General features: G+C 53.7%; 1 protein-coding gene across 2 annotated transcripts in view; it reads right to left on the bottom strand.

Annotated features, from left to right (window-relative positions):
• DNAI1 (dynein axonemal intermediate chain 1) overlaps window positions 1-23,978 on the bottom strand; it is a 68,311-nt gene that overhangs the window by 5,958 nt on the left and 38,375 nt on the right. The window contains exons 10-18 of one of the 2 annotated variants that reach the window (XM_061425967.1): window positions 22,856-22,940; window positions 19,469-19,586; window positions 19,147-19,190; window positions 9,102-9,349; window positions 3,430-3,519; window positions 3,214-3,301; window positions 2,604-2,683; window positions 922-1,070; window positions 718-840 (exon numbers count right to left, since the gene is read on the bottom strand). In XM_061425967.1, coding sequence (XP_061281951.1) covers window positions 718-840; window positions 922-1,070; window positions 2,604-2,683; window positions 3,214-3,301; window positions 3,430-3,519; window positions 9,102-9,349; window positions 19,147-19,190; window positions 19,469-19,586; window positions 22,856-22,940 — 1,025 coding nt within the window. The remainder of the gene's footprint in view (window positions 1-717; window positions 841-921; window positions 1,071-2,603; window positions 2,684-3,213; window positions 3,302-3,429; window positions 3,520-9,101; window positions 9,350-19,146; window positions 19,191-19,468; window positions 19,587-22,855; window positions 22,941-23,978) is intronic. The other variant, XM_061425966.1, reaches the window with a different exon arrangement.

The raw sequence follows: 23,978 nt of genomic DNA, 5'->3' as shown, positions 1-23,978 counted from the left end.
GCTTGCACACTCCCAGGGATGGGGACCTCACTACCTTTTAGATGCTATTTCGACCGCAGGTTGACTTTGGTTTATAAGTTTCTCTTTACATCAAGCTGGCACCTGCCACCCTGTAGCTCCCTCCCCATGGCACTCAGAGAAGTTAGCTCCTCCTCATGGGATCTTATCTCCCATCTTGCTGTCTCCTTCAAGGTGAACAGCTCCACTCTCTCCTCCAGGCCTCATGGGATGACAGATCCCTCTTTTATTTATTTACTTTTGGCTGTGCTGGTCTTCTACCTGCACGCAGGTTTCCTCTAGTTGCAGCAAGATGGGGCTACTCTCTAGTGTGGTGTGTGGGCTTCTCATTGCAATGGCTTCTCTTGTTGAGGCTCACAGGCTCTAGGCATGTGGGCTTCGGTAGTTGCAGCAGGTGGGTTCAACAGTTGTGGCCCACGGACTTAGCTGCCTCATGGCATGTGGAATCTTCCAGGACCAGGGATCAAACCTGTATCCCCCTGTGTTGGATTTTTAACCACTGGACCACCAGGGAAGTCCCTGAATGACCCCTCTTTTGACAGGTCCCCGAGTGGCCTGGGCCCTTGAGGATACACAGAGTCCTATGTTCTGCCTTCCCCCAGCTGCCCTTGGCCTGGGGTGGGACTCCAGGAGGGACAGCTGAGATGGCTCATCTTGTCTTCAGTAGGGGGTCAGCAGGGTCAGGAAAGGGGCACTTACCTTCCCGTTGGTGGTGACTGCTGCGAACACAGTGGATGAGTACGGTGCCCAGGCCACATCTCCCACAGCTGAATTGAGGTCATAGATGAACATCGGGGTCCTGCAGTGGGGAAGGGCGGAAAGCTGAGAGAACAGAGGGCTCATGGTGCCAGACCCTACTGGTCCCCGCCCAGGGCACAGCCTGAGGGAGGGCAGACCCCTCACTTGATGGTGTGGTCCCATATCTTCACTGTCCAGTCGGAGCTGCAGGACATGAAGACCTTGGTATGGTAGGGATTCCAGGACACGGCATCCACGGCCATGTTGTGGGCATCGTAGGTGTCGAGGAACTGGCTGGAGTAGGATTTGGAGCACTGGGGTGGGGGTAGGGAAGCATGAGTGAGTGCGGTCAGCCACCACTTCCCCAGGGGGCTCTGGAGGGTCAGACCCTGAGATTCCTCTTCTGTCCCCGCCCCGCCTCACTGTCCCAGCTGAGCTGGGGCCAAGCTCTTGGCTGTTCTTCTCACCCTCAAAGCAACCAGAGAGAAAGGAGGGGCTTAAGGAACTGGGGTTTGGTTGGGCAGGGGAGCCTTCCTAGAGGGTGAAGGAAGTCTGCCCAGAGGATCCCAGGCCAGGCAGAAACAGCCTTTCCTCCCTGAGGCTTCCCTGGTAGCTCAGCTGATAAAGAACCTGCCTGCAATGCAGGAAACCCCGGTTCAATTCCTGGATCCGGAAGATCCCCTGGAGAAGGGATAGGCCAACCACTCCAGTATTTTGGGGCTTCCCTGGTGTCTCACATGGTAAAGAAACCACCTGCAATGTGGGAGACCTGGGTTCAATCCCTGCATTGGGAAGATCCCCTGGAGAAAGGCATGGCAACCCACTCCAGTATTCTTGTCTGGAGAATCCCATGAACAGAGGAGCCTGGTGGGCTACAATCCATGGGGTTGGTCGCAAAGAGTCAGACATGACTGAGTGACTAACACTTTCACTTTCATTTGCTCCCAGAAAAGCAAGTGCAGAGCCAGGAACAAGTCCCAGTCTCCAGATTTCTCATTTGGTTTCCTGCCCTGGCCACTGTGCCCTTCACTTCCTCCCTCTAGGAGACTGAGTGACTGACTGGTCTCTTCCTGTCTCCAGCAGCCGCAAGCAGGGGTGGAGAAGGGGGGTGGGGACGTCTTTTGCATTCAGATCGCTCTGCCTGGGCCTCAGGGGCTCCCGGGAGGCTGCCTGTAATTAACATTCTGAGTTTCTGAGCCTAAGAAAAGCTTGCAGCGGAGTTATTTCTAGATGGATGAAGGTTCAGAAGGATGTTCACCTACTAACTCTGAGACCTGGCAGAAGCAGGCCACAAAGTTCCATCCCGCCACCAGCTGGGATGAACCTGGTGTTCAGAGATAGGTTTTCTTGTTACCCAGCCTTCAAAGCGCAGCTCAACTTCAGATCTCCTCTAGGAAGTCTTTCCAGGATGTTCCAAGCCCCGCCTCTTCCCCTGCAACCCCCGTGCCCAGCTGTACGTCCTTCACCCCCAGGCAGGGAGCAGGACACGAGGGAAAGATGCGAGGCTGGGCTCAAGTCACCCTCTAGGTTCTTCATCTCCTGTCCTGCAGTCAGCCCCTCTTCCTGACACCCAAGCAGGTCAACAAATGCATTCTGGGAGGGGACATATGTATGTATACCTATGGCTGATTCATGTTGATGTTTGGCAGAAACCAACACAATACTGTAAAGCAATTATCCTTCAATTAAAAATGAATACATTTTTTAAAAAAGAAAGCAATGCATTCTCTTTCCCCAGAAAGCCTTCTGGTACTGATGAGCCCCCAGATCCATCCGAATATGGTCTGTTGAGAATGACAGGTCTAGTGGCCCTGTAAGAAGCTGGCATCGGCACAGCGCTACCTCACCTTGTAGATTTTTCCCTCCTCTGTGCCCACCAGAAACAGGTAGTCGATCTCTCTGTGGAAGTCAAAGGCAGTGCCGCAGCCTTCGGGAGAAGAGGGAACTGCTTTAGGCCAGTTCTGGAAGGGAAGAAGGCCCCCAGCATCCACCTCTATCCAGTAGGCCCTCCCCTGGGACAGCCTGAGTCTGGGTACTATGAGGGCCGGAGCCAGCCAGGCGAACAGAAACTGGGTCCCTGGGCTGCTGCTAGAGCCCGGCAGTTGGGACTCTGCAAACGGGCCAGGGCTTCTGCAGACAGGAATGGGGCCTGGATAAACAAGGTGGGGATTGAGTTAAACAGGGTCGGGGTCAGGGTAAACAGGGAAAGGGTCTGCAAACAGGGATACAGTCTGCATAAACAGGGGAGGAATTGAGTAAACAGGGATGGGATCTGGGTAAACAGGGGCCTGATCTGCATAAACAGGGAGGGTCTGCAGACTGCTCAGGACCAGGCTTTCTCCTTACCTCCTCCTACCCGGCAGGAAGGGAAGTGGGGTGTGCAGAAAGAGGGAGGACCAGACCTCCTGGGTCCAGGGGGATGTGGCCGGGCTGGAGATGAGGTGTAGGGACTCTTACCCACTGTGTGTATCTGCAGGCCCTCGAGACCTTCTGTGGTGCTGCCCTCCACCTTCAGCTTGATGACGTCAGTGTGAACCAGCTCGCTCTGCGGTCACACAGGGAGGGGGAGGCGCACCGGTGGGGCTGGACAGGCAGGGTTGGAGTCCCCCTGCCATTTGGCTCCCACCACTCCCCATCTTCACCCCTGCATGACCCTTCCTGGGAAACACGCACCTTCACGAGCGTCCAAGACACGATCCTGCCGTCAGATGACACAGAGAAGAAGTTGAGATTATGGTCCATGTCATCCTTCTGCCACCTGACCTGCAACATCCCACACTGTGAGCTCTGGGGCCCTGCGAGGGTGTCGGGTTAGGGCTGCGAGCTGAGCAGGGCTCACTCAAGGACCCTTCTGAGGCCCAGAAGCCAGTTCTGGGAGCCCATTTCCTAGGGTCCCATGATGGGCCTGCCCTCCCTCCTCACTCACCGCTCCCCCACCCCGAGCATCCTGAGGCAACGTGCCAGTGGGGCACTGCCCCGGTCCCCGGGCTCAGCAGTGGAGGTACCTGGTTCCTCTCTGCGTTGGCTGCTAGGAGCCCTGTTTTTTGTTTGTTTGTTTAGAGAAACTTGTTATTAAATTTTATTTTCTTTAAATATGTACCTTTTTCCCACCCTCACCCACATAGGGGGAGGAACAGAAAACCCCCATTTGTGGGATTCCATGTATAAAACCTGAGATGGTGAGGATGAAGTATAAAAATACTGTTTACAAAGGGAAAGAGGGTGTCCATTGTGACCTTAACTTTCAGACACCCCCATCTGCAGGCCCCTTTTTGCTCCTTTAGAAAAACTCCTGGGAATCTGTTTGGATGTAGAACAGCCCTTCTTCTGGTGGGGTATGGGGGGTGGGGCGTATGTGGTGTGAGTTGATCAGTTGTGTCTGACTCTTTCAAGCCCATGGTCTGTAGCCCACCAGGCTCCTCTGTCCATGTGGATTCTCCATGCAAGAATACTGGGGTGGGTTGCCATTCCCTTCTCCAGGGGATCTTCCCGATGCAGGGATCGAACCCAGGTCTCCTGCATTGCAGGCAGAATCTTTACTGTCTGAGCCACTGGTGGAGGGGAGTAAGGGGATGGGATGGGAAAGGGGGTGGGGAGCTCCCAAACCCCAACACAGAATAGGAAGCTATTTTCGTAACAAGTTGTTAGAAAGCAGTGGCTCTGCGTTCGACCTCCTTACGTCGAGAGCCCATCAACCAGCTTCCTCATTTCTAAAACAGAAACCATAATAGCATGAGTTTGTTGTAAGAAATAAATGAAATAATGAATTTGAAGCTCTTAGGTCAGAACACTGCAGATATTAAGTGTTCAATACGTAATAGCCATCATCCTAGGAATCAAGGTCCCAAGGTTCTTGGGGGGCTTTTTCCTGCTTGCTTCCCTCCCCATCCAGGCTTGGTTTTTCTCCAGGTAGCCTTTCTTCTGTTCCAACCTTCACTTCACCACTAGCTCCTGCTTCTAAAATCTTGCTCCTAGCATCTCAGATATGAGCTGCATTTCTCCAGCTGCAAATTGGGGTTAATAATCCTTCCCCACCCATCTTCTCCGGGCTGGAAGCAAACATATGGGAAAGTGTTTTGGAGACAGAGCTGTTGTCTTATGAAGATGACACGCTTGAGGCTCAAGTTTCTGTTGCCAGATGTGGAGGCCCAGCAGAGCTGTGTCCGGGAGGGCTGGGGCGGGGCTGGGTGCCCAGAGCTTTCTAGCCTCCAGGCCTCCTGCACTGGGACCACCATCTTTCCCCTGTCACAAGGAGAGGCCCAGTGAGGGTGGACGGGAACCCAGGGGTGCTGTCTGGAACCACAGTTGTAACCTGGCTCTTGAGCAGTGTACGTGGGGTGGGGGTGTGGAGGGGATTTCTTCTCCAGGGGACCCCCCACCCCCCCACCAGGCCTGGCTGTCAAAGCTGCAGGAGGGCGGACCTTGTCCTGCCTGGGCCTGTCTGGGCAGGCTGCTCTTTTGTGTTTTTGCCAAGAGGCCTAGAACACCGCACAGCCTGTGAGGCACAAGTCAGAGCAGTCCTGATGCCGAGACAGCTCCCTCTTCTGCGTAAAGGTAGTCCCTTTAAAGAGGGGAGCGGATGGGGGTGTCAAAGGCCAGACAATAAGAGGCACAGGGGAGCTGCAAAGGGAAGTGTTTAATGAGTGGCCGCTGGCGCACATGGAGATTGTATTTCACACCCCACTTAGCAGCCTGATGCCCAGTTGGGGGTGGTGCGTGTATTTGCAGGTGTGTGTGTATGTGTGTGTGTGTGCAAGTTGCACATATGCTCCTGGAGTGGAGGTGGGAGGGTAGGAATAAAGAGGGCATAGAGGGGGCAGGTGGAAGTGGGACTGAGAGAATGAACGAATGCCCAGGAAGCAGGCGGTAGGGAGGAAACAGAGGCCTGCATCACTGATTGCTTCTCTTCTGCGTTCTCTCATCAGGGCAGGCGTGTTTGACCCCAGGGTCTGCTCATATCCTTCCTGCCTCCTACCCCAGTGTAGCAGAGGATACACAGACACACACACACACACACACACACACACACACACACACACACACATCCTGCAGAGTGCTGCTGGTTGGGGCTTCCCAGCCAGGCCTGAACAGGGCTACGCTACCCAGATGGGAGGCGGCCTGTGCCGTGGGACCAGAACCATGTCCCCTTTGGAGTCCCTGGCTCCAAAACTTTCCATGGCTCCCTGTTACCAACAGAACAAAGTCCTTTGGCCCCCAGCCTGGCTTTTGAGATTGAAAACAATCTCTGATTTCTCCCAGGACATAGTCCCTTGAAGAAGGACCTAAGACTTTGATGTCTCTGACACCTCCTTCACAAGCCCCAGCTCTTTTTCAAGCTCCCGGATATACAACCACTGCCTGTAAGACGCCTCTTCTGGCTTCTTGTATTAACTTCTGGCCAGAATTCTGTGGCATCCTAAAGGTTGTCCCAAACCAGAGTTTCAGGTGCCATCACCAACTTTCCCTTCCCCCATAGCCAGCCAGTCACTTCCTTCTCTTGATTTTACTCCTCAACAGCCCTCAACCCTATTTTCTCATTTTCATCTCCACTGCCCCTGTTGTGGCTCAGTCTTAAGCTCTCTCATGCTGCGGCTGGAAGATATCTCCAGGACATTGCATGACTGTGGGATTTCTTTGCTCCCAAATCCTCTGATGGTTGGACAGTGATTTTCAAATTATGCTGGGAGGAGCTCTTGGAGCCTTGGGAAAGTAGCTCAGGGGACAGGGGGAGTGATGACAGGGGACCCTCAAGCAATCAGGACCCTGATCTTATCAGAGCAGCCCCACTCTCATCTTTCTAATACATTGAGCTTCTGTACTTCACTAACACTAGGCTTCCCAGATGGCACTAGTGGTAAAGAACTCTCCTGCCAATGCAGGAGATGTAGGGACGTGGGTTCGATCCCTGGGTCAAGGAGATCCCCTGGAGGGGGAAATGGCAACCCACTCTAGTATTCTTGCATGGAGAATCCCATGAACAGAGGGGCATGGCAGGCTTTACAGTCCATGGGGTTACGAAGAGTTGGACACAACTGAAGCAACTTAGCACACATGCACTAACACTTCATTTGAGACCACTGACATGTAGAATCCAAGCTTCCTCCTTGCTGGAGAAGCACACTCAGGACTGGGCAGTTAGGCTCTTCTCAGGTCCCGCTGCTCCTCCCTGTCCTGCATACTGTGCTCCCCGCGCTGCGTCATTTCCCAGCAGGCCCCTCTGCTTGGGCCCGTGTCTTTCTGGTGCATGTGACCCCTTTGCAGCCTTCTTCATCAGTGCATGCTTCCTCATGCTTCACAATTCTGCTCAGGTGCTTCTTCCTTTAGGAAGACCTCCTTGGCCTTCCGGTCCCTGCTTCTCATCCCCCAGCACTTTGGACAATCCTCAGCCCTCCTTGGCACTTAGTGCATGCCCTATCTGCTCAACCTTGGCTGCTGTGTGTCCCCACCAGGAACTCCAGAGACCAAATCCTTGAGCATCGTCAGCCTCCAGAGGAGTGAACAGGCAGGAGTTGCTGAATGAATGGATGAATGAAGAGACGAATGAGGAAGCGGGGAGGGAATGAGAGCAAGCAAAGGAAGAGAACAGGAAGTCGTTAAAAGAGACAGAGACAGGCAGGCCCCTCCCACGTCACAAGCCCTGATTGCAGCCAAGAACTCGGAATCTTCGGTTTTGCAAAGGCAGCAGCCCTGTTCTCCTGAAAGGATGGTGGGAGAACAGAAGGCCACCCTATCCAGTCTTCCTGGCACCCGTCCAGGGAAGGGGGAACGGTCTCCTGTGAGCCCCACTTCTCTCTCCAACTTGCTATTTGATTCTGAGAACAGAGCAGAGAGGGAGTAGGCTGGTTGGCCTCGGCCTCTCGCCCTCTTCTGGGCTTGTGGAGAGTCATGCCACCCTGAGATGCTCTGCGCTTGGCCCTGGGCTGTGTGTTTGAGCTGGCAAAGCAAGGGCAGGTCTGATGCTGGTTTAGTTTGATCAAAGCAAGTCTTTTCTCTCCCTGGGCTTTAATGTCTCTGCAGACATCCTCCCCATGTCTGGAGCCCCGTGTGCCTGGACGCGATGACTCAGGAGGTAGGCTTTCCAGAGGAGAGAACCCCTGAAGCTGCAATTCTGACTCCGGCCTTAGTTGAGGGGAGGGTATTTGGTGGGAGGAGGTGCCTCCTTCCTGTGCCCCAGATCCGGGTAAAGGATGAAGCTGAGAGGCCCCCACTTCCCCTGTGCCTGGACAACCCTCCTTCTGCTCAGGCCTGTCTGGGGGCCAAAAGCCAGGGCCTGGGCATCCATGTGACTCAGGAATTTCAGGGCCAGACAGGCAGGGGTGCAGAGCCCGCCGGCAGACCCTGTCAGGGCAGGGGGCAGAGGACAATGAGAAGACAGACCCCAGCACTGTCTGAGCCCCCAGAGGCCTTGGGTAACTTGAGACAGAAATGTGTGCTTAGATTCTCCCAGGCCAGACCACGGGGCGAGGGTGCCCAGGCTCAGAAGGAGGGACACCTTTGGAACACAGTGATGAAGGGCTGTGAAGCCAGAGCTAAGAGGCTCTGAGAACGAAACTGTGAAACCTACTTCCAGCGCAGTAAGGTGGAGACGCAAAGTCAGGGTGAAATCCAGCCCCAGCAACCACAATGGTCCCATTCCATGCCTATCTGGAGAAGCTGGGTACTCACAGGCCCCACCTGCCAGGTCTTACAGCCCCACCTGGAAGGCAGAGAACCAGCAGCACCTACCCTTCTCTAGGAGATCCCTCAAATCTAGCTGATGGCAGAACAGAGTCCCTGTGGGCAGTTGAGGAAGACCATAGACCCCTGGCTTCCTGGGTAGCTCAGAGGGTAAAGAATCTGCTCGCAATGCCGGAGAATTGGGTTTGATCCCTGGGTCAGGAAGATCCCCTGGAGAAGGGCATGGCCATTGCCTGGAGAATCCCATGAACAGAGTAGCCTGGCGGGCTATAGTCCATGGGGTCACAAAGAATCAGACATAACTGAGCGACTAACACTTTCACTTTTCGTAGACCCCTGGAGCCCTTAACATACTCAGCGGAGGGCCATCAGGCCCAGAGCCGTCCAGCCACCGAATCTGAGTCATTGAGCAGCACTCCTCAGAGATCCGAGGTCCTTAGCAGATGGATGGGCAGGAGACCACCACCTTTACAGCAGACCCTCTTGCCTCCTGATACTCGCCTCTGCTCTTTTCACACCCAGCTCCTTGGCCTCTAAGCCGGTAGCTGTCGTCCCCAACCCCTGGTCTGTGGCCCTCTCCTCCCCAAGGTCCCTTCCTCCCATGGCTCCCAGGCCCACCCGCTGCCGCTCAGCCACACCCACTCCTCCCACCCGGTCCCGAGGCTGACCTGCCACACGGGGTCCGTGTGCTTGCCAGACTTGGCTGAGCTGCGGAAGGAGGGCTGGGAGTGGGGCTTCTTGAGGTTGTAAATGGCCACGTTGCCATCGTAGTGGCCCACCACCACCAGGTAGGGGTGGTCCACGTGCATGTCCAGGCACATGATGCCGCTCTCGCTGCTGAAGATGTATTCGGGGAAGCTGGGGTTCTTCATGCTGTATAAGAGCAGCATGCCACGGCTCTGCTTCATGAAGTCATCTGTCCCGGGGAAGAGGTGGCGGTGGTTGGAGGGTCCAAGTCCCAGCCCCTCCCCGACAGGGCCAACAAGCCCTGCCCGCCTCTGTCTCCCACAGAGAGTGTGGGGAGGTGAGGGGGGGTCCTCTCTGGTCTTCATCTTCTCCGTCTGCAAAACGGAACCATGAGGCTTGGCCCACCCCCTCCTTGGGGTTCAGCAGTGGGTGCAACAGACAAGGTGACCAGGTGTACTTGAGGGATGGACAGTCATTCTCCTTAGTCTCCCTGGGGGTATAGGAAAGGGGGTTGCCAGCTCAAAGAGTTGTTATGTGAAGGATGTGGGTGGGCTTGGGACGGAGCAGTATCCCTAGATGCCCAGCCCATCTGTTGTGCTTAGGTGCTGGGATAATGGCTGTGTACCCCTCATCCCCAGCCAAGGACAGGGGTTCCATCTGGACTAACATGGAATTGTCTGTGTGGTCCCACACTAGCCACCTATGGGCATCTTCCCATACCCTCCGGCCCCACAGTCCCCAGTTGCAGCCGAGCCCTAGCTCTAAAGTGAAAGTGTCAGTTGCTCAGTTGTGTCTGACTCTGTGCGACCTCATGGACTGTAGCCTTTAGCCCTGCCAGGGTCCTCTGTCCATAGGATTCTCCAGGCAAGAATACTGGAATGGGTTGCCATGCCCTCTTCCAGGGGATCTTCCTGACCGAGGTCTCCTGCATTGTGGGTGGTTTCTTTACTGTTTGAGCTACCCGGGAAGCCTAGCTCTACGCTTACTCCCAGATTCGAGAAGTCCCAGGTCAGCCAGTGGGGCTTTGGTAGGCCACCATGTTATCTGTCCCTCTGGCCTGGGCACAGTGTTTGGTGGTCGACAGTGGGCCACTCAGCAGACGTCCTTCTCCCTGCCCACCCCCGGCGAGGGGGTGATACCAGTCTTTCATTCTCTGCTGACCCAGCGCCCATCATGATCATGCAGTCATTGAACAGAACACAGCCCCTGCCCTCAGTTCTGGCTCTCCCGCCACAAGCCCAGGACCCTTCCCAAGCTCAGAGGAGCCAGAGCTGGCGAGGCGGATGTCTAGAACAACCCCCTGCCCCCGTCTTGGGGGCCCTACGCTAAGGCAGCCTTTTAGCTGACACAAAGGCTCTCCCTTGGGCCTCCAGGGCTAGCTCCTCTGACCCCCGCAACTGCAGACCGGGCCCTCCCAACAAAACGGCCAGTCCTGAGGTGTGGAGCCCGTGGGTGAGAAAGAAAGGGAGGCAGCCCCAACTTGGTAAGTTTTGCTGAGTCATTCTTATTCCTAAGGCTGCCCCTTTTTGGGGGGAGCAAGTGACTGGGCTGGGCTCCCCAGGCTGTGGGCATGAGCTAACTACCACCGTCCCAGGTACCCTCACCCTGGGCCTGCTGCAGACAGAGCTGACGCTTCCTGGGAGCCAGGGTGGCCTGCAATGAGCAAGCTGGCATGCCCACCAGCGCAGCTGCCTGCAGGGAAGCCCATCTTCCCTTGCTGAGGCTACTTGTCAACAGAAGCCCTCCCCGGTCACGGGCACGGGCGGCTTCCTATGTAAGGAGTGGCTGCCCTGGAGTGGAAGGTACCAGGGACCAGCCTGAACCACACCGTGGTTCAGGAAGGAAAAGGCTTCTGCTCCGGGGAAAGTGAGGAGGCCAGGCTGGTCACCCTGCACCTGGCATGTCGCCGAGCCAGTAGGGGATGGGAGCTGGCAGTACCTCACCTCGCAGGGTCCAGGGTAAGCCCCAAGAGCTGACTGTTCAATTTCGGGAGAGTTCTACAGCTGGCTGAGGGGAGTGTCTTTCCCAATCAGACCATGAAGGAAAGTGAGCTGAGCAGTGGAACAGTCCCTTGTAGCTCCTTTTGTTCATTTACCCAAATTCTGATCGCGGCCTGGCAGGGACAGACACAGCCCTCTGGAGACATGGGCCTGCCCTCGGCAGCTCCTGGTGTGGTGACAGGGAGCCAGACCCCTGAGGCTGAATGGGCAAGCCCTCGCCAGGTAATCAAACTATTAACTGCCAGGCCGGAGGTGAGTTGTCGATGCCCTGGACGCCCTGTGGCCTGGATGCCAAGCAAGACTGATGGGAGGAGTGGGCAGGCAGGAGGGTGAATGAAAAGGTGGGCAGTTGGGTGACAGATGCTCAGGCTAAGGATTTGGATGCTCTCCTTGCTGCCCCAAGGGTCAAAGGTGGGCGTGATCCCCACACTTGCTCTCACTATGCCCCAGGGATCTGGTCTCTTGAGGGACAGCAGTGATGACTTGCTTTTTCTAGACACACTTCCAGCAGCCCCTGCCCTGCCACAAATGTGCACAGAACCTTCATGACCAGTGGAACCAGGAAAGGAGGGTTGGAAACCCTAGGTTGGCTCAGTAACTCTGCAGTGTGAACATCTCTGACCTGCTCCCAGAACCACCAGATGCTGAACTATGGCCCCCAGATTATATAGGTGGATAAACTGAAGCCCTGGTGGCTCAGAGAGTAAAGAAGAATCTGCCTACAATGCAGGAGACCTGGGTTCCATCCCTGGGTCAGGAAGATCCCCTGGAGAAGGGAATGGCTACCCACTCCAGTATTCTTGTCTGGGAAATCCCATGGACAGAGGAGCCTGGCGGGTTACAGTCCATGGGTTTGCAGAGTCAGACATGACTGAGCAACTAACACTTTCACTTCAAACTGAGGCCCAGGGGGTAGAAATGATGTGCCCAAGTACATGAGACCTATCACTTGATGCTCGTCACACCCAATATCCTGTTTAGTTACCCTGCTCAGGGTAACAGCACGAATCCAAACTTTACATGAAGGTAGAGAAAGAAGGGCAAGGGGGCACCGGACATTTGGGGGCAATGGGGTGTCTGGCAAAGCAAATAATCCCTCCAGAATCTGGACAAGGGGATGTGTAAAGGCCAGGGCAGCCACTTGTGATGAGAGGAAAGTTCTGGCCGAGAGAAGCATGGATTTCATAAGACAGGGACACAGAGAGCAAGCAACTGGCCACACTAAAGCCTTAGATCCTGCCAGCGCTCCCAGGCCACACACATCCTGACAGTAAGCCTCCCGTTCTTAACCTGGCTCAAGTGATCTCTCTTACTTTCAACCAAACAAGCCATCCTGACATAAAGATCACAGCTTCTAATCATGGTTAGACCATGTGTTTCCTGAATTCCAATTCAGGGCTTTGTCTGCCAAACCACACCAGGAAAATAGAGAAAAACTCTAATTCATCTAGGGCTTCCTCTCCATCTTATTCTATGATGTTCTTGTCCCTGACTCTGGACCCCTATGAACCCTCACTATTCTATCCTATAAGTGTACTCAGGGTGACGTCAGGGCCCCAACCCGCAACCGTGCTACAGGAGAGCATCATCCTGTCTTCCAAAAGTCCTAAAATGACATCACCACTCAGACCACCAGTGGTCTCCATGTGACATCATCGCTGAGGCTACCAGCAGTCCTGGTGACATCACTGCCCAGCCTGCCATCATTCCCAGTATGATGCCACCGACCAGGTCATCAGAAGTCCCAGTAAGACATTGACATCAACATCACTCCCAGTGCCTCAGTTCCCAGTGAGTGGTAGAATCCCATCACGTTCAAGGCTCACAGAGCCCTGGGCCCTGGGGTACTTGATCCTGAATCCCACAAACTACCTGGCTCCCCAGCACAGGACGGAAGGTCCAGCGACACAGAAGTGTGGACCCAGTTCCACACTCCATTATATAAAGAGGCAGGAGCCCTGACGTCTGGGGCCGGTGAAGGAATTTCAGGTTCCTCTGGGCCATGGGATTTCAGTGAATCTATGTTGGCTGGGTGGCAGGGAAAGAGGAACAGAGGAAGGGGGAAAGGGAGAGGTGATAAACCATCTGGCCTGTGACTCCAAGACAGGGGGAGAGGGAGGGCCACTGGTCTGGCCTTAGCTTCACTTTGTAATTTTGCCTTCTCCAAGAAGCCTTCTAGACCATTCGGCTTCTCCACTATGAGTGCCCACCTACCCCCTGGAATTCCTCTACCTGTACTCTATTATTACAGGTGTATCACTATTGGGAGTAGATTTTTCCTTAGCCTGCCACCAAAGGATGGAGCATGGCATGGCATGGCCCAGAAGGCTTCCTCTCTCAGAAGGAGAGCTGCCTCCTGCTAACCCTGCCTTGCAGGATAATCTCTACGGCCTCTCTGACTCTGGCCTTCAGTGATTCAGGAGATTTGGGGGAGGAGAGTCAACTTCCTAATAGAGTGTGATCTCGCCATTCTCAGAAAGCCACTGTCTCAGGGGAAGGGTGGCTTCATTCCACAGTCGACTGAAGCTCTCACTGCCCTCAGCACCCTCTCCTGGGGCCCAGGCAGCGCCACTACCCCACCCCTGCCCAGAGCTCTAGATGGTAAGGGGCCGCTCTGGAGAGTCCTGGCTGTCAGGAGAAGCCTAGGATTCTGCTTAGGATTTAGGGAGTGCAGAGCAGGCAGAGGGCATGTTGGGGCATCCGGCTTAAGCCAGGCCAGCAGTCAGAGAGAAGTAGGTGCCAAGCTGCAGAGACAAGGGTGCCAAGCCAGCGACAGCCAGCAGGCCTCCTCCTCTCTTCCTGCAAGCTCCCTGATGAATCCGGCCCAGGGCTTGAGCCCAAGGCAGCAGCTGTTTGATGATTCCCTTATTAAGTCATGTAAGAGGCACTCAGAGGGGCTGTGGTGGGCAGAATAATGCCCTCCCCCCATGTCCGTGTCCTAATCCCCAGAGCCCATAAATATGTTACTTTGCACAGCAAAAGGGATTTTGTAGATGTGATTAAGTTAAGGCCTTGAGATGGGGAGATTATCCTGGATTATCTGGGTAGAACCAGTGTAATCACAGGGGTCCTTATAAGGGAAGGAGGGAGGCAGGCAGGTCAGAGCACTGACACCAGAAGCCGACGTCAGAATGAGACACTTGCTAGCTGGAAAGAGGCCACAAGCCATGGAAATCGGGCAGCCTTGAAGCTAAGAAAGACAAGGAAATGGATGGCCCTCCAAACCTCCAAAAGGAACAAAGCCCTGCTGACATCTGATTTTTGCTCAGCAAAACCCATTTTAGACGCTGACCTCCAGAACTGTAAGACAATAGATTTGTGTTGTTTTGAGCCGTTATGTTCAAATCAGTCAATCCTGAAGGAATTAACCCTGAATAGTCATGAAGCTCCAATACTTTGGCCACCTGATGCAAAGAGCTGACTCATAGGAACAGACCCTGATGCTGGGAAAGATTGATGACAGGAGGAGAATGAGACAACAGACGGTGAGGTGGTTGGATGGCATCACTGGCTCAATGGACATGAGTTTGAGCAAACTCTGGGAGATAGTGAAGGACAGGGAAGCCTGGTGTGCTGCAGTCCATGGGGTCACAAAGAGTTGGGCGTGACATAGCGACTGAACAACAACAAAGTCAAAGTAACTGGGTCACAGCTAAGTGTGACCCAAATTCTACTTTTAGGAATCAGAGGAAGAGGTCACTCAAGATGGTTGCTCTCTTGCTCCCTGCACATCCCCCAGTCAACCAGCCTCTGCTTCACCTCCACCTGCTCACATGACTTTCCAATCCTCTTAATCACAGGGCTTACTCAACAGCTACCTAAGTGCTTGCCCCCCACCCAGCTGCTGGTTTCCCTGGAGACTGATGAGCCAACCCGATGTCAATTCCCCTATAAATGGTAGGCTCCTCCTCCCCCAGCAGTGAAGGTTTTTGCCATGTCCTATCTGCGACCTGACATATGTGGTAGGGACCTTTTGCTTCTGACTTACAAGACTCCCTATCCAGTTACGTTTAAGTTGTGGGTTTCTCTATCACTTTCTCCTTCTCTGGTCTCACAGTGGGGCGATGTGGGGCTAGCAGGTCTGTGGTGGGGGGCAGCCCAACAGGCCATAGATGATACATTTTCTAGGGTGATTTGGAAGCAGTCCCTCTAGAAATCAGGGGGATGGAAGCTAATGACCCCCAGCTCTCCTGATGACAATAAGGAAACCCTTCTCAGTTTCCCACATCCCAGTCCTGCCCTCTTGGACTCTAGGCACAGACTGTCCCTTGGGTTAGGATTTTCAGTCTCCAAAGGCAGGGGACGAGCCCAGGGCTGCCCCCAAGAAGGGACATCAGTGTTACAGGGTTCCAAACTGCCAGTGTGACCCTGAGACTGTGGTGCCAGGCTGGATCCAGCCTTCCAGGCATCTGGGCTTTTCCTAGAGCTCTCACCCAATTAGAAGTTGGGATATTTAAACAGTGTGGGAAATAAGAGCAAGGCCTTGGAGACAGAATACATCAAGCGGGACATTTAATTTGATTTAGGGAAAATGAGGCAAACATTTGAGAACCTAAATAACTAACCAGTAATTAAACTAACAACAGGAATGCCCTTGCACTACAACCCGGCGAGCACAGTGGCCTTTATGGACTGTATTTACAAAGAGACCTGACAACATAATTAGTCCTGTAAATTTTACGCAGCCTGCAGCTGAGGAGTGATGGATTTTGTGTGTGGAGGATGAACGGGGAGAAATGAGGTGGATGAATTTCCATTTTCAGTAAATGAAATTAACACTGCTTAATTAGTGAAGCTGACAAATAAATGACCAGGGAAGATTTAAATCCCTTACAAGTGGATCCCTGACCTGGGCAGGCTGAGGGACCGACCAGGAGGCGGTGGGACAGAGTGGGAATGGGTGTAATATGGCCCTGGGGCTCAGGGCCTGACTTTGGCCACTTTTGAGGGTGCTGTCCCTCCGAGGCTGGGCAGAAGGTCAGCTGGCTCGTCTGCCCTTCTAAGACATGACCTGCTGGGAGGTTTCCTCCCTGTCTCCTGTGTGAGAGCCAGTCAGGACACACACACGGTCTAGGATCTGATCCACCATCCCTGCCTGACAGATCACGAGGAGTCCCCACTTCCCTGCTGTGAATGGCCTAATGGGCTGGAAAGCACCCCCTCAGTGTAGCAGGCTGACACAACTGCACCTCAGCTTTGCCCCGTGGGCCATCTCTTCCTAGACCACCTTCCTCTGCCCTCCAGTGTTCCTCCATCTGCTCTTACCTGCTGACAGCCTTTCTCCACTCAGCTGAGACACGAAGCCTGGCCCCAGGGGGAACCCCAGTCTCAGCCCTGTATGCAGCCTGACATGCCCACCACCTGGTGCCCAGCAGCCACGAGGGAAGGCAGGTGTGACTGCTCTGTGTTGTTGCAGGCAATTGCCTAAGCTCTGTTCCCCACCTGCTTGCTCCCAGTCTGGCTCCAGCCAGCCGGCCTTGTGCCCAAACTTGCCTAAGCTCTGTTCCTCACCTGCTTGCTCCCAGTCTGGCTCCAGCCAGCCGGCCTTGTGCCCAAACGTGGGCTCGGCCCCAGTCCTTCCTAGGTGCCTGCCTTCCCCTGCCCGAGTCTTATTTGACCAGGTTAGAGAGTCAACATTGGGGTATCCCAGGCAAAAAGAGTCCTGGGCTGAACTCATCGGGGTCAAGCCCAACAACAAACCCAAACTCTCACTTCAGAGTTTGTCCACATGAGGCAAAGTCTGATGATGGGAGGCGGGCATCTGGGAATTTTCAAAGATAGGGTGATGGAGGCTGGTGAGCAGCTGCTCCTCACGGCAACCCATCCGGACATTAGGGTGCCTTTTTCCCGGCCTTGGCTTTGCTCACTTTCTTCCAAGGAGACACCTGGGTATCTGCAGCATGGGGCTCCCTGGGGGAACCTCAGGAGTGAATGCAGGAGCCCTTTGAGTCCCAGTCCAGCCTGGCTCTGCTCAGGCCTCTGCAGGGTGGTACTGAGATGTGCAAGGCTCTGAGGAATAGATGCCCAGTGGAAAGCTGGTCAACAGCTCCCGTGCCCGTGAGAGTAATACCACCGCCTCTGCTGGGCCCAGCTGTCTAAGAGAAGAGGTGGGGCCTCGTCTGACTCCTCCCTGTCCCCAATAGGCCCCTCTTTCTGCAGCCCTGCTGGAAAGCTAGGAAACAGAAAGACAGACAAATCAGCAACATTCATCCTTTCTGTGCATATGGTTCCTACAGCTCAAGGGGCACATTTGCTGCTTTTCTTCCACGTGTGTCTAATGACAGAGGGTACCAGGCATCAGTGTCTCCAGGTCACCAGGGGAAAAACCAAGGCTCAGAGCAGCTTTCAGCTCCAGGTCACGTCACTGGGAAGTGACCCTCCAGCCAGAAGGTCTGCAGCTGATAGTGGTGCTACCCAGACATGTGGGTGTGGCCAACAAAGGACAAAGAGACCCTTCGAGGGCGCACGCCTGCTCAAAAGAGGCCACTGGGCCCGTTGGAATTGGGGCCATCAATTCCTGGTGGGGGCGTCACTCTGCACCACTGCCTCTGGCTAACACTGCCCCCAAGGACAACCTCTATATGACCCCAGCCAGCTGACATTCCACTCTGGCCCTCGGTGAAAGGAGGAGACAGGAGAGCTGAAGCAGTTTCTCCTCCCACCTGCTGGGGAGCCTCCCCACTCTCCCCACCTCTGTCCTGGGCAAAGAGCCTGGGCTGAGAGCAGCCCCAGAGAGGGGTCCACACCCACTCCTAGGAGGCCCGCTCAGCACCCGGCCCACGTCCAGGCCCAGTAGCTGCAGCAGAGGGAGGAATGTGCTAGCTCCCTGCCAGAGGGGGTGGGTGCCTCCTGCTTGGCAGCAGCCCACCCTCAGGAGTGGGGACACAAAGCGGGCATTTAGGGCATCCTCGGAGGCGGCCCAGACCATGAGACTGGGAGCAGCTCCAAGGGTTTCCTCGCTGAGAGGAATGACAAACACCCACTCCTCTTGGCCCTCGCCTCCCTCCCCCACCCCGGGCAAAGAATGGGCTGGGCGGACAGGCGGTCTGAGGGGCAGAGACCGGGAGCTTGTACGCCTGCCAGCCAGCAGCAGCTTGGAGAATGGGAAGGTTTTTCTGTTTGCAGAAGCTCATTCTCTCAGCCAGAAAGCACGCTGTCAGCCTGGGGAGCTGCAGCTTGCACGAAGTCTGGGGCCCTCTCCTGTTAGGAAGGGGGAATGTCCAGTCCAGAGGGGAGGCAGGGGCTTCTGCAGGGCCCAGGAATCACGAAGGAAAGCCACACAGTTCCCACAGTGCTGCCTCCCGCTGAGGGGTGAGGGAAGCTGGCGGGGAGAGAACATCCCATAAGGCAGTGGTCTCCGAGGGGACAGGGGCCAGCGATGAACATCAAACCCTTGTCCTCCACCTGCTCCAGGGGCTGCTCTGGAAACTCTCTTCATGCAGACCCCACCATCCAGGCCCTCCCAGGTCTGGTCCAGTCCACCTTCTCATGCTTCTCAAGCCCACTTCTCCAGCTTCACTCCACGCTGGTGGTTCCGAGCCTGCCCTCTCTTTGGAATGCCTTCCCTAGTCTCCCAACTGTCTCTAGCCTCCAGTCTCCTGCCTGCAATTCCTCCCTGTAGTGGTTGTGTCCCTGCCCTTCTCAAATTCCTTCAGTGGTTTCCCTTTGAGAGAAGGTCCAAGCTTCCTGGGATGGCTTACCAAGCCCTTTGGGGCTACCCTGCCCCCTTCTACGGCCTCATTTCCTCCTGTATCTCTCCTGCCTCCCGACCTTTGCTGCTGCCTCAGACGGAAGTCCTCTGCCCCTCTTTTTCACCGTAATAACTCCTTCGAGGCTCATTTTGGCATATTCCTTCACGCAGCACTAATTGCCAGTGTGACAGTGGGGCTTCTCCCCTAGACTGGGCAGTGTGACTAGATCTTAGTCATCTCTGTATCTTTCACACCTGGCAAAGAGTTCTGCACTGAGTAGGTACTTAGTGTTTGTTGGTTGAGTAAGCAGATGAACAAATAGCCAGATGACTTACAGGAGCCATGTCCCACTGCAAACAGATCGTTGTACTTTGGATTCCTGCAAAAGAAATAAGAACCCATCAGCCTAGGAAATGGACATGGTTTGCCCATGGACACAAGCCCTCCCATGTACCCTGGTGCCTTAACTGCACTGCAGACAGACACTGTTCACCTTAGAGACCTAGGGAGGTTCCATAAGAATCCCAGTCTCACTTTTTCCCATAATGCTACGGGTCACCTTCAAGGTGGTTGAGCTTGGGTAGGAGCTGCTTGCTTGTGGCTTGGTACCCAGCAGGTGCTCAGGCACTCCAGGTTTTCTGCAATGCCTCTACTCACCAGCAGAGGGCGGTGACGGCCAGGCGCTTCGCTTTGTCATTTTGGAACTTCCAAAGAGGCAGCAGGGTACCCTCCTGGTCCCGATACTCGTCAGCAGCATCCTCATAGTACTTAAAATCTTAAACACACACAGACTGAGTCAGCCCTGGACTACCGTTTTCTGTCTGTACCTCTTTGGCCAAAACAATTAACCTCTTTGTGTGTCCAAGTGGGAATAGTAAGAATACCTACCTCAAAGGACTACTGTGAGGATTCATTGCTAATACATGTAAAGTACTTAGAAAAATACCTGGCACAGAGTAAGCTCTCTGTAATGTTGTTGTTACTGTTATCGTTGTTTTTGGAGGTAAATGACACTAAAGTGGCTATGTCCCTGAGGATCAAATTCCAAGTTTCCCCATCTTCATATTCACTGCCAAGCTCACCACAGTGAAGCTGCCTGGCTCCCTCATGGGTGCTCTGAACTCAAGTTCATCTCCTGCCCTAAACTCTCTCTACCTCTTGTTTCCTTTAACTTAGGCAGAAGCCGCATCCATCTTTCTACTTGTCTATACCAGAAATTTTGGTAATCCTTCACTGATCTCTTTTCATCATCCCTCATATTTTCCTTCTGATAATCTTTTTAATCCATTCACTTCTCTCCAGCTCCATAGCCACAGTCTAGGCTCAGTCCCCAACAGCCATCACCCAGACTACTACACCAGCCTCCCAGCTGGTCTCCCTACCTCCAGACATTCCTCCTCCAGTCCACGTTCCACAGAGCCATGAGGGGGAGAACAAATAAACCAGCTCCCCACTGCCCTGAAAACCCCTTGGTGACTCCCCTGGCACAGGAGCTTCCTGATTGAACCAAGGCTCCAACCCACTACCACGTCACCTCCAGCCAGCTGTTCACATAGTCTCTACACCAAAGTGTCGAAAATGCTCTGCTCCTCCTGGAAACTCCCACTCACTCTAGATCCAGATCAAGCTCCTCTGTGAGGCCTTCACTTTGTTGCTGAGCAGAGAGAGTTCACCTCCTCCTCCGCCCCACCCCTGCCTCTGGTCTGCTGAGACATGGGCCACACACTGTTGCCTCTCTGTGTCCTTTTGCCTGTCTCCCCCAGCCCACAGCTCTAGGGGAACAGGAAGCACAGTGTTATCATCTCTGGACCCACAGTGCCTAGCACAGGGCCAGCCACAGAGCGGGCACCCGGTGATTGTTCAAAGAAGGCAACAAAATATATCAACAAAAGGGAACTAGTTCTCAGTCTTCTTTCCAACCAAGGGTGCCCCAGTAGAAAATGACCCTCTCATCCACCACGGTCAAGGACAAGCCCGGGCACAGCCCCAGCCTCTCTCCCAATGTCCCACACTTTGATGTTTGGGGACTTACACCAAATCCTCAAAAATGGCTCAGAACAAAAAAGGATTAGAGTGGTCAGAGGCGTGAGCCTTGATCACATCAGAAATCCCTGAGCTCAGACTGTCTTTGAAAAGACTTCATTTCAGAGAGATTAATTGGTAACACTTCTGTTTTCACTTCTCCTTCACAAATACACTTTCCCAAAGGGAAAAGTGTATGCAATTAAAAAAAAATCAAAGTTCAATGCATTTTTATGTGCCTGTGTTCTTATAAATGAAAAAGGTTCACCAAGGCCAATTTCTCCATGGATATTAATCATGTTTGCAGCCCTTCAGTGGGCTGCTTGCAGAGGCTGGGTTTCAGGAAGCCAAGCTGTGTGAGTGACAAATTCATTCACAGCTGCCGTGTACTTTTGACAGCTCTGAAAAGCACTCAAGGTCGTTTTCCAGCCTGAATGATAACAAGGGGGCTTGTTTAGGCGGCTGGTCTTGGCAGCCCTGGTTTCTCTGTCCCATGGGTGAGCAATGAGCATCAAGTCACGGAGAAGAGCCCTGGGCTGTCAGCAGAGGAGATCAGCCAGCAGTGGGGAACTGCCAACTCCGGGGAGGCAGCCGCTCCAAATAAATGCACAACCTCTCAGGGAAATACAAGCCACTTGGGAATGTGCTGTTCATGCCATGGGAAGGATTCCGTTTCCCTGGCTCTGTCAAAGACGCCAGAATTTCCCAGGCCCCCAGGATTTAAGCATTTCTGAATCAATCTCTTGCTTCACCACATCACTAATTAATGACTCGCATAGACCTATTGAGTGTTTATTTGAAATGTCTCTTCCAGATCAGTTACTCTGTGGTCTCGCGCTGAAGTGCTTAGGCTCTAGGTCCGGGGGACCTGTCTTTGAGTCCCGACTGTGTCCCTCACACCTCAGGCTAGCTGTGGTTTGGAACAAGTGGCAACCTTTCAGCCTGAATGTCTCATCCTTAAAATGGAGGTCGTAGTGGTATTCACCTGACAGGGTGGCTGTCAGGATGAAATAAAATAATGCGTGTAAATGGCACAGCCCAACACCTGGTAGAGAGGCTATTCTCAGGGAGGGCTGCTGCTTGTTTTTCACTATTATAACTGCTCCTTTTTCTCCACTGCTGAAGATGCATTCTCAGTAAGGTGTAGAAAGGCCCACTCGACCCACACCTGAACCTCATCCTCACCTCTGCCCCATCTTCCGCCTCGTCATACCCTCCCACCTCCTCAGCCCTGCTGTCCTCAGGCTCTGTTCCTGACTAGCGGAAGCTTTGAACTCTGCAGAGAAAGCTCTGGTTCCCTGTGCAATATTCAAGGCCCTTTCTTAACTGGCTCCAACCATCTCTCCAGCCTGAATTCTCCCCGCTTTCCAAGTGAGCCCCCGTCAGGGACAATGAGCCTGCTGTCCCCCGTCTCCAGAGTCCTTTCCATTCATTTTCACTACTGAGTGAGTCACTGCTTGTGCTGTCCCCTGCCCAAACATCTGCCCTCCGCTAATCTCCCACTCAGATGCCGCTTATCCCTTGGCATCCAGCTCAGCCCTCCCTAAAGCCTTCCATGACTGTGGCCACTGCTCACTTCCTCCTCCTCTGTTCTCGAGGAGACCAGAGCAGTCTCTGTCTGCAGTCTAGCACTTAGATTGTCCCTAAGCTGGGCAGAGCAGAGAACAGAACACGGAATTAGGAGGCTTAAGACCCAGGTTTGGGTGCCCTTGGCCTTGGCTTCCTCGTGTGTGGAGAAGGGATAAAATCTCTGCTCCACTGCCTCCCACGATTGCGGGGAAGATGACATTAAATAACTAGCGTGCTGGTGTCTTTATGCACCATTGTCAGATCACATCACCACACCCATTTTTTCTTATGCCATGGTTCCTGTTTGAACTGTGTAAGTCTTATTTCCCTTGTGACATACAGAGGAGGTCCTCTTGCCCCTGTAGGACCCAGCACGGGACACTCAAATACTCACTTTGTATGAGCGATTTTTAATAAAGTAATAATAGCAGTTGCTGGCACTTTAAATCTTACCCTGAGCAACATCATCATATGTGTTTTGGTTGACCATCCGCTCCACGATTTTAGCTGCTTGGGTCACTTTGGTGATGTCATCACTCTGTGGAGATACAGGGGCCACCGGTCCTCATAAGCCACCATTCTGGAAGGTCTCGCTCTGAGCTATAGCCCTGACTTGCAATCGGTTCAGCAAAGCCTCTCTGACCCCGCCCACCCCAGATAGCTCTGTAAAGGTTTTCCTCAACACCCTCTTCCAGGAATGCCCAGCTCACAAGTGGCATGAGGAGTCTGCACTGCCATAGTTGGCCCCTAGGTAAAGCTTGCCTCCTGCTCTTTCATCCTGAGTTTATTCTGGAGATGGCTCATCTCTGAACACAAGACAGGGCCCTGAGGAGAGCCCAGAAGGGGTACTGGAGGGGAGAGCAGACAGGGCCGGGAGGAGGCTTCTCTGGTGGGGACAGAGGTTTCAGCAGCCTCAGCAACAACAAGGACTCCGTTAAAGGTCCCAGAAATCTTGTGGTCCAACTTATTCAGTCAAAAGTTGAGGGGTATATAAAATAGATAGCCAATGGAAATTTGCTGTATGACTCAGGGAATTGGAACTGGGGCTCTGTAACAATCTAGAGGGGTAGGAAAGGGTGGAAAGTGGGAGGGAGGTTCAAGAGGGAGGGGCGTGTATACACCTATGGCTAATTCATGTTGATGTATGGCAGAAATCAAACCAATATTGTAAAGTAATTATCCTTCAATTAAAAACAAATTTTAAAAAAAAGTTGAGGGGAAGGTCCAGGGAGGGGAAAGAGACATGCCTCTACTATAAGGAGTATGAGACAGAAGTGACTTCTAACTCAAGGCCCTGCCCATGGCCAAAGACAAAGCAGGAAGTTTCATATCAGGGAAAAATGACTCAATTTGAACAAAAAACAAGTTCATTATCATGTGAAATTCCATAAATCCTCAATGGAACACCACTACAGCAGGTTGAGAGAGGAGCGAAGAGTTTGGGGCTGGCAAGACAGGTCTAACATGTCTAGGGCAGGTGGCAGGAATGAACCATGGAGTGGACAGCCCTCCAAGGGGCCCCGGAGGGCCACGGCTCTCTGGGACACGCTTTTCCAGGACTGCCAGCATTGCACCG

This window comes from Bos javanicus, chromosome 8, assembly GCF_032452875.1.
Source record: "Bos javanicus breed banteng chromosome 8, ARS-OSU_banteng_1.0, whole genome shotgun sequence".
NCBI lineage: Eukaryota > Metazoa > Chordata > Mammalia > Artiodactyla > Bovidae > Bos > Bos javanicus.
Note: the sequence above shows the minus strand (reverse complement) of the source record. Positions and strands in the feature narration are given on the sequence as shown.